This window comes from Bos mutus, chromosome X (genome assembly GCF_027580195.1).
Source record: "Bos mutus isolate GX-2022 chromosome X, NWIPB_WYAK_1.1, whole genome shotgun sequence".
In the NCBI taxonomy this organism is placed as follows: Eukaryota; Metazoa; Chordata; class Mammalia; order Artiodactyla; family Bovidae; genus Bos; species Bos mutus.
In genome coordinates, this window is record NC_091646.1 from 49,891,172 (window position 1) to 49,905,479 (window position 14,308).

The 14,308-nt window shown below is 42.8% G+C and overlaps 1 protein-coding gene across 1 annotated transcript; it reads right to left on the reverse strand.

The window, feature by feature from the left end:
* Window positions 1-930: 930 nt before the first annotated feature.
* TMEM35A (transmembrane protein 35A) lies at window positions 931-13,470 on the reverse strand. Its single transcript, XM_005901016.3, has 2 exons — window positions 13,195-13,470; window positions 931-2,709 (listed from the first exon to the last, which is right to left on the reverse strand). The coding sequence occupies exons 1-2, from the start codon at window positions 13,312-13,314 to the stop codon at window positions 2,296-2,298; spliced, it is 534 nt and encodes a 177-aa protein (XP_005901078.1). The 5' UTR covers window positions 13,315-13,470; the 3' UTR covers window positions 931-2,295.
* Window positions 13,471-14,308: the final 838 nt, after the last annotated feature.

Below are 14,308 nucleotides of genomic sequence, written 5' to 3' on the forward strand. Positions count from 1 at the left end.
TCCAATACTTTGGCCATCTCATGCGAAGAGTTGACTCATTGGGAAAGACTCTGATGCTGGGAGGGATTGGGGGCAGGAGGAGAAGGGGACGACAGAGAATAAGATGGCTGGATGGCATCACCAACTCGATGGATATGAGTTTGAGTGAACACGGGGAGTTGGTGATGGACAGGGAGGCCTGGCGTGCTGCAATTCATGGGGTCGCAAAGAGTCGGACACGACTGAGCAACTGAACTGAACAGCAAAAATGGTTATTTGACACATCTTACATGGTTTTCAAAGTACTTTCAAGAACTCGTGTTTAATCATGCATGAGAACGGACTTCAATATTTTCTATGATAGCTGCTCTTCCTTATCTAGTAAAACTGAAAAATTCTTGAGACACATTTTCATAATTTTAATCATTTCATAGACTCATATGTAAATTGGAAAGAATTTAAGCCTTCAATCACCTTGTTTTTGTAAATGAAATTGGGGCCCTGAGTGGTAAAATAATTTGCCTAATGTGACAAGTCTGTGGCACTGGAATTTGTGCAAGTTTGTGGGTACATATATAGTGAGACACGCTGGCTCATCTTTATTTATTCATCTGCAATTTTTTTTGTGTGAAATCATTCTTCAACCTTCCCTTGGCACCACCAAACCTGGGAATTGTATTGAGATCTTAATTTTGTGGCTTTCTGTTTCATGTGCTGACATCACAAAATTGTGAGTGAACCATTTAAATGAGATTAGAAAGTTTGTAACCTCACTAGTATATTATTGTGCTCCCCCTTGTCTTTATTTTCCTCCCACATCCACTCAAAAATAAAACAGCCTGAATCCCATGATATGACACTTTCTTTCTAGACTTTCATTATTTGTCCAGACTATTTCCTCCAAACTTCAAAAATGTTTATTTTGAAAGAATGAGAGAAATAAGACAGAGAGGTATCAATTAACAAGAACAATGACACTGAAGAAAATACATTAATTTGTACTCCCCACACACAACACCCCCACCCCTTTCCCCATCCCTGGCACAATGATATTTAAACCATCAGAGCACATCTAACAAGGAGAAGCAGCAGTATATAATGAAGAAAGCAAATTTTCATACTGCTCAATCCGACTAACCCATATTGAATGTCCTTCCCCCAGCTAAACTCCACCCACTGAAAGAGGTGTAGTAGAGGAGACAACCATGGGGGTAACTTGGATCTCTGCTTACACTAGCAAAGTTCAGTGAAAATTCAGTAAGAATAGTGAATCTGATTGGCAGGAAAGACTGGATACAGCTCCTCTGTCAAATTTCAGATGATTGAAGAGAACAGCTAGAGTTGGAGATTCACAGACTGGTAACAGGACTAATCTTTGCTCCCTCAACTGCAACAGTGGAGCAGCTGCCAAATCCTGGTTAGCTGCTGAGAATAGTGGAAATGAGGCAGCTTTTGGCTTAAGAAAATCCAAAACAGATGTCTGATAACAAGTTTATTGTTTCAGTTTCAAACTGTGAATAAAGGAGCTTAGTAGGCTGGGCTCCGACAAAGGCAAGGTGAAACTTCCAATTTTATCACTTGAAGAATTAGACTATCTACTGACTGCATTATTTCCCTTATTTTAATTAAACTCAATATGGAGTATTTACAATTTAAACAACTTTTAAAGTAGAGGTTAATTCATTTTACATGTAACTCAGTGTCTCAAATTGAAGGAACTTTTTCCTAAAGCGGGAGGTTTAAGTTTTCAGCTTAATCTAATGAGGCATCCCTGTATCCCATGGGAATACATAGTTTGTTTTATACCAAGAAGTAAGTGGGATTCTCTTTATAGGAGATTTGTTTTATTCTGCCTTTACTAGAATCAGTCTATAAAGGAAAGGATACCTATGCAGGATTAGTTCAAGATCAGAGCCTTTTCCTTCACACATGCATGCGAACACACACATACACACACCCACACCCACACACACACACACACACAGAGTAAGTAACGTTTACCCACACATAATCTCACAGTCACATGCTTGCTGGAATCCATCTCACAAATACACTTCAATAGTTAGCCATATACATGTACATGCAGCAAGATGTGAGAGTTGCCCCAGAGTGATTAAAGGTGGTGCACACACGTCTATGTGGGGAGGTCATTTTAGGGTATAGGTGTACACAAGCCAATAGGACCATCAACTTGCAGGTTATATGTGTCACTTTTCCCCCAAGATAAATAAATCAAATGAAAAACACACACTGACATCTTCCTGGGTGTCATGGAGGCAACTGCCTGGAAGGTCCATTTTTTGCACTTCTGCTCTCCTACGACAATTTCATTTTGCCCTGAGGGGCCTTCTCGTATAAGGACGGCTGCTCCTCGGTATTCCCGGCATTGCCGTCACTCCCCGCATTCCCTGGAGGCGAGGATTTCTTCTCAGAAGACCGGTCTTCAGGCTTGCGGGCAATCAGCAGGCGGCAGGTGAGCAGGATTCCAAACACCAGGGCATGGGCGTAGCGTTTGAGAGGATCACCGACTAGCTGGTGGAAGAAGAGGACCGCCAACACCAGCAAGAGGAGGAAAAAGTTGGCCACATCTTTGGGACGCCCAGGCACAAGAGTCATGACAATGCCACAGGCCACCTCAAGAGCACCAATGCTTTTGCGGAGGAGAATGGAATTGATCCCCATTTTCTTCAGCAGAGGGAGGGCTCGCACATAGCTCTTGTAAGCACGTTTCTAGAGTGGAATATCATAAAGAAATAAATCGCTGCATTAACCATGATTTTACCATTAGAATGAAGAGCACACAAGCAAGGTCCTTCTTCTCCACTATTCCCTTTCCACACCAGTCAAGGGTGTCCTGTTCTTTATTTACCATGTCCCCTAAATAAAAATCTTATAATAAAGGGAAAAAAGCAAGCAATCTGCTGAGATCCTTGTGATTTAATCCTTAGTAACACCATCAAAGGTAACAGAATTTGACTTTATAGTTTAAAAACACTTTTTTTTTCTGCCAAGCGTGAGTGTCAGCAATGGGGATTTGGGATCTTAGTTCCAGACCAGGGATCAAACCCAGGCCCCCTGCAGTGGAAACACCCTTGAAAAAATTTTTTTTCTGATTATAAATCATAAACAACATTAAGAATTTAGAAGAAAATTCATTGGGCCCATGAAAACTGGTACAGATTAGCCATATCCACATTTTCCAGTGCCTGCTGCTACTGCTGCTAAGTCACTTCAGTCGTGTCCAACTCTGTGTGACCCCACGGATGGCAGCCCACCAGGCTCCCCTGTCCCTGGGATTCTCCAGGCAAGAACACTGGAGTGGGTTGCCATTTCCCTCTCCAATGCATGCAAGTGAAAAGTGAAAGTGAAGACACTCAATTGTATCTGACCCTCAGCGACCCCATGGACTGCAGCTTTCCAGGCTCCTCCATCCATGGGATTTTCCAGGCAAGAGTACTGGAGTGGGGTGCCATTGCCTTCTCCGTTTCCAGTGCCTACTTTGTCCAAACACAGATGCATATGAGCAACAACAAAAATGAAACAAGACAATAAAGCCTCACTAATTTGGACTTCCCTAATTTGGAATTTTTGATGATTCAAAAAATATCTGAGTCGAAGTTTACATTTGTGAAATCTGTAAATTTTTTTTTTAAGTGTGCTAAGCAAATAGAAAAATTTAAATGTATGCAAATGTTAGCCCCTTATATATCTTTAAGATATAGTAAGCCAAAAATCATTCTTATGGTCATTGACATAAATCCCTGGGCTTTTACAAGGCACTGATTAATTTTAATTCAGTAAACACTTATTGAATACCTATTATGGATTATGTGATGGAGATATAGAGATGAATATAACAGGGTCAAGAAACTGTTGTTCTAGTAGGGGGAAACATGCATAAAAACATCATGGAAGCAGCATGGTTAGTGGTATATAATAGAGTACTGTATAAGGTCTAATTGTAGCCCAAAGGCAGATATCATGGAACAAAGAAGGGAGGCACTGGTTATATTGCAAAGTAATAGAATTTTACTGACCTTAGAGTAATAGATAATAATATTTTTCACTATTCAGATGGACCCAATCCTCATCTTATAGTAAATTGATGAGATTTTATCAAATCTGTTTTTTCCTGGTTTTGCCCAGTACTTTGTTTTCATGAAGCATCCATTAATTCATTCAATATTTATTAAGCGCCTCCTTGTGCTAAGCATTGTGCTTGGTACTCTGGATATAGATTTCAATCATTCAAAACCTTGCCTTCCTAAAGTTTGCATTTATAGGAAGAAAAGTTATGGAAGTACATAAATACAATGTAGCATTATGGTCGTAGGTACAGTGGAGATGCACTAGAGTGGTCAAATTTCCCTAGATGGGGACTGAGAAAAGCTAGAATGTAATCTTAAAGAAAAGCAGGTGTTTGCAGAATCAATAAGGGAAGAGCAGTACAGGCAGAGGAAGCTAGATGAGTAAAGGCCCTGTAGGACATAATAGACTGGTGTATTTCAAACACTGCCCCAGCTCAGCATAGGTTGGGGGAGGGAGAGGTAAGGGGGAGACATGAGACAGAGACGACAGATATGAATCAGATCATAGAGTGTTGCATTGTGGAGCTGGACTTTATCCTATAAGCCAAGAGAACAACATAATTTGCATTTAAGGAAGATCTCTCTGGAAGTAGCATCAGGGATGGATTGGGAGAGGTATGCCGGGAAGTGAGGAGATCAGGTGAGAGACCTGGACTAGAGTAAGGACAATAAGGATAGAGGGAAGGGATGGAGTCAAGGATACTTTGAATGCAAAGTCAATAGGAATTGATGTTTTATCAGATGTGGCCACGGAGGGAAAGGGAGAAGTCAAGACTGCATACGGAAGAAGAGGGGGAAGAGGCAAGAAGGAATGAGGAACTCAATTTGGAGTTTTTTAGTTGAAGTTATCTCTAAGACATCTCTAAGTGGAGCTGTCTCATAGGCAACTCAGTAATAGAGGTCTGAGGTAAAGATACAGAATTGATAGTCATCAGTATTCCCAGGTAGAATGTATACAGTGGGAAATTTTGTGTGACAGACATTTTAATAAGGGGAGGAAGAAGAGAACCCACAACATAGACAGAGGCAAGTGTGGTTAGAAAAGTAGGAGGCAACACAGGAGAGATGGGGTCATAAGGGCCAAGAATTTTAAGAAGAGAATAGTCAAAAGCACCAGATGCAAGACAAATATTATAAGAATCAGGCAGAAAGCCAACTTGACCTGTTGGGAGCATCTGGTGCTTAGAATAATGTTCACACACTCTAGTTTGGAACGAATGTTAAGTCATTTCTCTAGTGAATGCACCTTTATTTCATGGACTAATTATCATGAGTGGCACAAGATAATCCTTTATGAGTACTGTTTTAAGATCCATGGTTTAGATTTTTTTTTTAAAAAAAGCATGGGTTTGGATTCAAACAAGCTTGGCTTCAAATTCTATCTCTGTTACTTTCTAGTTGGGTGCCCCCTGGGCAAATTACTTGCTTCTCTGAGTCTCATTTTCCTGAGCAAAGCTGGGACTAAGATGAAATGAGTTAGGCTATGTCCCCTGAGTACAAAATTTAAGAAGGCACCAAAACACTCATTGATTAAGGTTAATAATATCCACACACAAAAAAAAATCACAACTGTAAACAGAAGCAGGATCCAATTTTGCACTTGTATGACCCTGCCTCACACCTCTTCCTAACACTGGCCCTGTCAGATCCTGTCTTAGTTGTCTTTATTTACCTTTATTCACCTCTGACTGGTTTGATCTCCTTGCTCACAGCATTCTCATTTTTGGTGATCTGATCTGACTCTTGAAGCTTCCAAATAATTTGGGTTCCTTGGTAGCTCAGATGGTAAAGAATCTGCCTGCAATGTAGGAGACCCAGGTTTGATCCCTGGGTTGGGAAGATCCCCTGGAGAAGGGAATGGCCACCCACTCCAGTATTCTTGCCTGGAGAATCCCATGGATAGAGGAGCCTGGCAGGCTACAGTCTATGGGGTCACAAAGAGCTGGACATGACTGAGCAACTTTCACTTCATTCACCTCTAGTCCCTACCCTGTTACTGAGCATATAAGAAAACTCAAAGTATCAGTCCTTCCTCCTCCTTCTCATTTTAGGTTAAATCAGGGATTTTCGGAGAGAAATTAGGAGAGGTTGACCAGTAGGAAGAGTAAAACTCTGGGTTTAACTGAGCTAGACACATATGCATCAGAGTTGAGTCAAGGGATAGGGCATCTGGTGGTTTCCTCTCACTATTAGCCTAGATGCCACCTGCTAACTCTCTGTCTCTCTACACTCTAGTGATGGTAGCAGGGGACATGAGGGGAAGAAATCTAGACCCAAGAGTTTTTCTTATCACTCTGAAGGTTGGACTTTTTCTAATTAGCAACACAAAGCTCCCCAAGAGGCAGATCCTAAATCCTAAGTGTAACCTTCTAACATAATAAACACAGGAAGCAGGATGATTTTCTTACAATCAGTTCAGAGCGAAGATTTCTAGATGGTGACTGAGTGGCTTCTGGAAACATTCCTTTGTTTTGCCTAGGGCTAACCACCCATCATTGAAGAATAGATTTTTATCTATACTATAGTAGAATCTTTAGGCCAAATTCCAGGTCTTTAAATCAAGTTCCTATGGCCTCGATGAACGCTTTTCTCTCCATTTGGTATAACTCCATATTACTTTTTCAGTTTATCTAACCTCTGGAACTGCAGCTGTGGATATTTGTATGCAGCAGTTGCCTCTTTCTTTCCTTCTTTTCTCAAGAGGAAACTGCATGTGGATAAGTCATTTCATCACATCTTTGGTTCAAAGCTGAGTAGGTACAGATATCGTCTCTTCTCCAGGACTCCAGACAGTGAATGTCTAACTTGTTAGAGATGGGACTCAGCTTGGATAGGGTCTTGACAGTATAGGAAGCCCTTTATTCTTTCTCCTGTGGAACAGGATAGAGACATCAAAAGTATCCTACTATTGCCAGCCCCCACAAGACTTGGGCCAGGTCACCTCAATTCTAATAGAAGGGTCACATGTCTATAGTAATTAGATCTCTAAAGACTTTAATTGTTGTGACAGTAAGAATAAAGAGTTAACTGAGTCACTCTCTCAAAAGGCTCTCCCAGTTCACTTTGTTAGGTCTGTTTCTTTCTTGCAGACTTTGTATAGGTCTGTTTCTTTTTCATTGCCATGACCCAGACCCTGTAACCATAGTTTCCTTATAGTAAAAGGAGAGAGAAGGGTTTAGTCAACTTTTTCAAATACCTTTAGTCAAAGACAGTCATCCAGAAATATCCATATTAGCTAAATTCCAATTCTAGTTTTGCCCCTAAATTGCTTGGAGAAAATTGGTTAAGTATTGTATTACCTCAGTTTCCCCCCTTTTGAAATTAAATGAGCATTTTGGAGATTTGGTCAAAGAATCATAACATCATAGCATCAACCAAGGGCCACATACACATATTTTATCATTACTGAAGCACACAATTAGAAATCCATATATTTGCAAGCCACAGTAATTACTTTAATGATAATAGCAATGTTTCAAGCCCGTTCATTTGTATAGTATGAGATGGTATGATTCAGACATGAATCAAACGTATATGGAACCTTTCTTTAGTCATATCTTTTTGCTTCTTATCATTTAGTCTTCACAACACTCCAGGGTTCATGATCTCATATTAATTACATTAAACTTGAACACCTCACAACTGTCTAATAATACTCATCTTCGATTACAGTTAATTACCCATCCAAGCCAGCTAACAGGACAAAATGGGAAGAGAGGGCAAATAATTTGTTCCACTTTAGTTCCCTTATACCAGTTAGGCAAACGAAAAAAAATTTTTTTGGCTAATATATTGTATAATTCCATTTATTTGTTGCTGTTCAGTCTCTCAGTCATGTTTGATTATTTGCAACACCACGGACTGCAACATGCCAGGCTTCCCTGTCCTTCACTATCTCCCAGAGTTTGTTCAAACTCATGTCCATTGAATCGGTGGTGCCATCCAACCATCTCATCCTCTGTTGTCTCCTTCTCCTCCTGCCTTCAATCTTTCCTAGCATCAGCGTCTTTTCCAATGAGCCAACTCTTTGCATGAGGCAGCCAAGTAAAAACAGAAAAAACTAACTTATATTGTTGGAAGTCAGGATTTATGCAGGGAGTGGATGTAGGTACTAATGGGAAGGGGCCATGAGGTTAGTTTCTGGGATGCTGGTCATGTTCTATTTCTTGATCTAGGTTACACAGGATTCTTAAAATTCCTTGAGCTGTACACTTAGGTGTACATTTCAGTATGTATGTTATACTTCAATACAATTTATAGGGGAAAACTATATGAAAGCAGAAGAGAGCATTGACAAAAATATATTTTGGCTAAAAACCTCAGTCTGGTTGCTATATTAGATCATAAAGGCTACATAAGTGCTGAAAAATTAACTGACTCAAGTATGATTTTCCTGAATCTCTGTAGGGAAAAAAAAAGCCATATGTGAATGATAGATCATCTCTTAAATGCAATAAAAAGCCATCACATGCTTAATTGCCAAATATCATGTGAATAAAAACACCTTTTAAGCAGTTCTACTTTCCACTATCATATAATGCCCACCTAAAAAGGAAGCTGCAAGCCTGACCCTACTAACCAGAGTGGATCCCTCCCAGATTGCATCTAAGGGGAGAAGGGTCTGACTTCCACTCAGTCAAAAGTCGCTCTAAAACAAGCACAGTTGTTGGCCATTGGAAGCTACAAGCTCCCTGGCATAAATTCCAATGTAGTTTAGCTTAGGCTAGCTAGCTGTGTAAACTAAGCAAAGTCACTTCACATCTCAGGGTCAGTCGCCTCTCTGAGGGAATAAACATATTGTACCACCTCAAAGAACAGTCTAAGCATTGGTAAATTACTATCTTATTATGTAGTTGGAATGCAATTAATAGTGTGATTGGAAGCATAAAAGATCACCTGTGGACATTAAATAAAACCCTGGGGAAATACTGAAGGGCATTTAACTACAAATAAGCAAATCATTCAAATCAACAACAAACCTTCCCTATGAGGGGCTGCAAAGAAGCGGCAAAGACTTGCTGTGTCTTCTTCAGGGTCAAAAATCCTTTGGCTTCAGTGTGACAGGATTTTTGGTGTTTTCTTACTGTTCCATTTGTGGCCCTTTGTGCGTGCAGGATAGAACCACTGCTAGTGAACCCCTGCTACAAAGAGCTGAATACCAAATAGAGAGCAAGTCAACCATTCATATGTTAAACTGCCTAACAGCATTTCTGTACTGTCTCCCAATTCCAAGTGAATTAATGAAGGCACTTAGTCAAGGGAATGGTCGGTCGTGTTGCATTCACGTGGGATTTAGAGTACTCTATAGTGACACTTGCTAAATTGGAAGGAGGTATGGAGTGACACATACCAAACGGGCTATTCAAGAGAGGCATCCAGAAATTCTGCACGAGATCCACTATGCACTACCCAGCAGCAAGTGTAAGGTTTTCTATATTAGCTGATTGCATAGAGGTCTGTTCACCAACACATGTAAAAATAGCAACCTGCTCTTTTAAATGCCTGATTTCAATCCCTTAAACTGGTCCTTCAAATTAGTCAGGAAATCACTGCATAACATAGTGTCAATTATATCATCACCTGAACCCAGAGTATTTCTTGAACACCTACCATATTCATATACTGTACTAGATTCTTCCATATGCAACCTCAGTTAATATTTACAACAACCTCCTGTGGTAGGTATTATCCTCATTTTACAGATGAGGAAACTGAGGCAGACGCTTCAGGAGTGTCAGGTCTTGAACCCAAACCAATATGACTCAAAGTCTGTACTCTTTCCACTAACCTTTCCTGGCTTCCCCAGTAGAGACAGGAAAGAAGTTCATATCCATTTGTCTGTCTAGTTTTTAGCAGTGATTCTCCACGGACGGGATAACACCTAAACAGAATACTAATGGCTTTAGAACAACAACAACAAAAAATAGTTGACAGAAGAACAAAAAGAAAATCCAAATTAAAAAAAATTGGTTTCAAAGTAAAATGAAACCCCAAAATATGGGATTGGGACAGTTGAACTGGTACCAAAAAAGGAGAAAGAATGTGCCACATATTTTCAAGAACCGGTCGTAAGTTCTGACATCCAAAAAAGCAGTTGTAACCATTAATGATTCCTCTACTGGGAATACTGAGTCACAGATTTGGTTTCTAATCTCTGCTCCAGCAGCAGCTTAGCCTAGCATCTTGGATAAGTCATTAAACTTGCCTTGTTTCTGTTTATCCATCAATAAAATAAGCATAACTTCAAAAAATGAATCTACCTCACTGAGATGTTTTAAAGAACAATCATAAACAATAACAACAACAACACCTTGAGATTTTATATAAAAAGCCATTGCAGTCAATACATGACTAACTCCATCAATGCAGAGGAATCACTCCTCAATGGAAAACAGAAAATCCCAGATCATTATCCCAGCTGATCTCTGGTTGGAGTCCTGAGGGGCTGTAACCTGCTTCTAAGAGGCAAGAAATGACTTCTGAACTGCATCATCAAGAGCCAACCAGAGAAATCTGAAGGGTGGTGACCAGCCAAGACAATGCTACAATGACTCATTCATTCACCAAGCCATTCAATGAATATAAACTGAGCACCTTCTTTGTACTAGAACTGAATTGTCCCCACTTTCTATGGGTTCAACAATAAAGCTAGGCTGGCCCAGGCACAATGCAGTGGGCCCTATGCCAGAAAGCCATCTCTAGCCTGGGGCCTAATACTCAATACAGGAGAGAACTCTGGACAAGGGCAGTCTGAAAATTCTCTTTAAGCTTCTTAGTACTGTGATGTTTACCTCCCAGCTATAGTTCTTCCATTTCCTCCAGATGCCCTTAAGCACAGAATTGTGCGTGCACGCACGCAGCGCGCGCGCGCACACACACACACACACACACACACCGGCTTCCCAGGTAGCTCAGCTGGTAAAGAATCCGCCTGCAATGCGGGAGACCTGGGTTCAGTCCCTGGGTTGGGAAGATCCCCTGGAGGAGGGCATGGCAACCCACTCCATTATTCTTGCCTAGAGAATCCCCATGGACAGAGGAGCCTGGTGGGCTACAGTCCATAGCGTTGCAAAGAGTCAGACACACACACACACAATCATTCTGTACTGCTGTATTAGATTACACCTATTTAAATATCTTCCTTTGTATGATATGGAATCTTCATATATTCTGCCTTTCACTAGACTGTAACAGACAGCTCCACTCCCTGGGAAGAAACCTACTGTAAACCCATTTGTGGCTGATTCTCCTCCTGAGCGCCTGCCAAGCTGATCGGAAGCTTCCCGGTGACTCCATCTTAGTTGGATTGCCTGCAGAACCTAACACTGTACTTAGGGTGCAGCTTGGATGGCCTCTAAAGCAGCTGAGCAGGGTCTAGGGAGACAGGGAGTACACTGAGGAAGGGTACTATGTCCCTATAGAAAGGGAAAGCTTAAATATACCTAAGGCACACACACACACACAAACATATAAATGTATGTATATATGAAAAGGAAAGAAAATCAAGAGCATATGCATTTATTTATAACCTAACGCCAAACTACTACTGCCAAGATAAAAATATAGTGGCAATTCCCCTCCACCCTTTCCCTCTGCCTTTGGTGGCTTCTGCTACCCCACCTCCTCTCCCCTCCCCTCTTCTCCCCAATGCAGGCTGTCTTGGATACTCATTTTGACCTGATTTCATTTCCATCTGGTCAAATGTTATGGGAGGAGGGAAAGCGGGAAAGAGAAATGCATTAGGATTTGCCACTGGGGCTAGCCCTTGGCCCTTGAGTGTTAGCTGCCCTCCCTGACCCCAAGGTGATCCTGTGATGAGAGAGACATGGGAAACACAAGCTTAAACCCTGAGACTGAAGCCAGAGGTTCTTGCAAACATTTCCGAGTATCTATGATTTGCCAGGCTCCATCCATTTGCAGCTCATGGTTGAGGGGCTCTGGAAGGCTCCGCAGTGAGCTCCATGAGAGCGATTTATTCCTGTCAACTGTCAGCGTGTGGGGCTATTCCTCCTTGCCTCAGCCCTAATGGGGAGTCCCTCTTGCCTCTTCTCTCCTCCTTTTTCTCTCCTAAGCTCCTTTCCTTCTTGACCTTGAGAGCCCAGTAATGGGTTCCCTCCCAGGACTGGCAGTCTGGCAGAAGCAATGAGAAGCAGGTTCTCTTCAGCTGGGGTGGGGTAATGAAGAAGCAGAGTGACTGGAGGAGAAGCGAGAGAGCAAGAAAGTGCTGGAAACATCCCCTGTCATCTCCTTCCTACTCCACAGCCTGGGAACAAGTCCTCTTCACGCCCAGCTGGGGAGTGCAGCCCAGCCCCCAGGTTGCAGAGGAGATGTTTTGGTCAGTCACCTTCAGGTGATTTGAACTCTGCAGAGGGGAAACCCTGCAGAGGGCCTGGCCTTGGGCATCCACAGGAGCCAAGATGGGGATTATGGACTATTTTGCGGGAGGGAAAAAGCAGACTGCAGATTAGCCCAGAAACAACACAAAATAAAACATCCAGCTTTCCCTTGAGAGAAGAAGAAGCAGGGTTTCAGTGACCTTTATTTGGGCCAAATCTGCTTTTGTCTCGAGGATATAGACACACGCCCAGGCAGCTAGGGAAATACCATCCGCTCCCCATCTGGGATGAGGGATACCATCTCTGCCCCTAAAAATTGCTTGTATTAGTAGCCCATTCGCCCTCAGCTCTTTCCTCCTTCCCTTTTGTTCTTCCCCAAGATAAATAAACTCTCCAGCTTGCTAAACTCTTAGCTCCAAGGGAAGCAATCAGACTTGCAGACTGGTTGCCCGGACTTTGGGTGTGCTGGAAGGAGGAAAGGGCTCCTGCCGGTGACAGGTGTTACGCAGGTCTCAGCCCTCGGGTTTACTTGGGGGTGGAGGGTTTACTTGGGCAACCCCTCCCCCAACTGGCATTCAGTGGCTCCCAAACAGTTGTTCCCAGCTAGCCCACAAACGATCTCCCTCTCGTCCAGCTGCTCCTTCCCAGCGCAAAGTTGTTGGGGAGAAGGGAGGGTCCGGGGTGGGGGTAGGGGTGAAAGGGCTGGGACCTTGGACCAGGGAGGAAAGAAGGGGAGAGGTACTCTCCATCCCTTCGGAGTGCGCTCCTCATCACCCGTTGGCTTCACTTACCATCTCACTGTAGGCATCCTTGCTGAGCCTGGGGGTCAACTTGATAGTCCCCATGAAAACAAAGAAGAGTCCCAGGGCCACTGAGAGGGCCACGACGGTTACGGTTCTAGGGGATGCCATGGGGTCACCAAGGCAGGTCCGGACTAATCGTTCTGCTTTGCGCACCCTCTGGTCTAAAGCGCAGGCATTTAGCGCAGAGAGAGCTAAAGGGACACTGCGGAGGCAGCAGGCAGCTAGAATGACAAAGGGAGAGGAGGGAGCTCGAGAGAAAAATTGAGAGATCGAGATTCAACCTCTCTCACTACAACAATCGCTGGGTCCTAATGCCCTACGGTTGCTCCTCACTGGCCGGAAAGCACAGTCTCGAAATTAAACGAAGTCCCAAACTGAGGTAGAAACTTCAAGTCTTAAATGGGGAAGGTTATGTTGCGAATTCAGTCCCCGGGCTGCCTCTGAAATGAGGAATGAAGGAAGATCATTCTATCACTTTCCCCCAGGAGCGCTTTCGATCTCTCTAGTTCTTTAATTATTCACTCTCACTTTTCAGCCTCTCTCCTCTCCACTTTTCCTTCCTCTCTCCTTCTCTCCCCTTTTCCTTTCCCTCACCAAAACATGAGTCCTAGGAGTTGCTAGTTTCTGCAGTAGGTAACACTCGAGGATGAATCTGCAAAGTTTTCAGGCTTGATTGTTGCCAAAGAAAGCTTTATCTTTCTCTTCCTCCAAGTTTTTTCATGGCTCCTATTGCTCAGTGGTTAATTTCAGAGTTTTAAAAGTGACATTTAAGGCCCTCCACATTTGGACCTCTGCCTCTCTTTGGAGGTTTGTGTGTGTTCAGTTGTGTCCAACTCTTTGTAACCCCATGGACTGTAGCCCACCAGGCTCCTCTGTCCATGGAATTTCCCAGGCAAGAATACTGGAGTGGGTTGCCATTCCCTTCTCCAGGGGATCTTCCCGACCCAGGGATCAAACCCCTGTCTCCTGCTTGACAGGCAGATACTTTACCAATGAGCCACCTGGGAAGCCCCTTTGGAGGTTTATCTTCCAACAACCCCCACTGCCACCCCGTCTCCTTTCTACTCATGGTCCCATACAAGCTGAGATGTCCCACCTCCCC

Excerpts from the sequence above, each read along its gene's own strand:
- TMEM35A (XM_005901016.3), bottom strand. The coding sequence starts at position 13,314 with ATGGCATCCCCTAGAACCGTAACCGTCGTGGCCCTCTCAGTGGCCCTG. Across the intron at positions 2,710-13,194 it reads AGGATGCCTACAGTGAGATG|AAACGTGCTTACAAGAGCTA; the intron begins GTAAGTGAAGCC and ends ATTCCACTCTAG.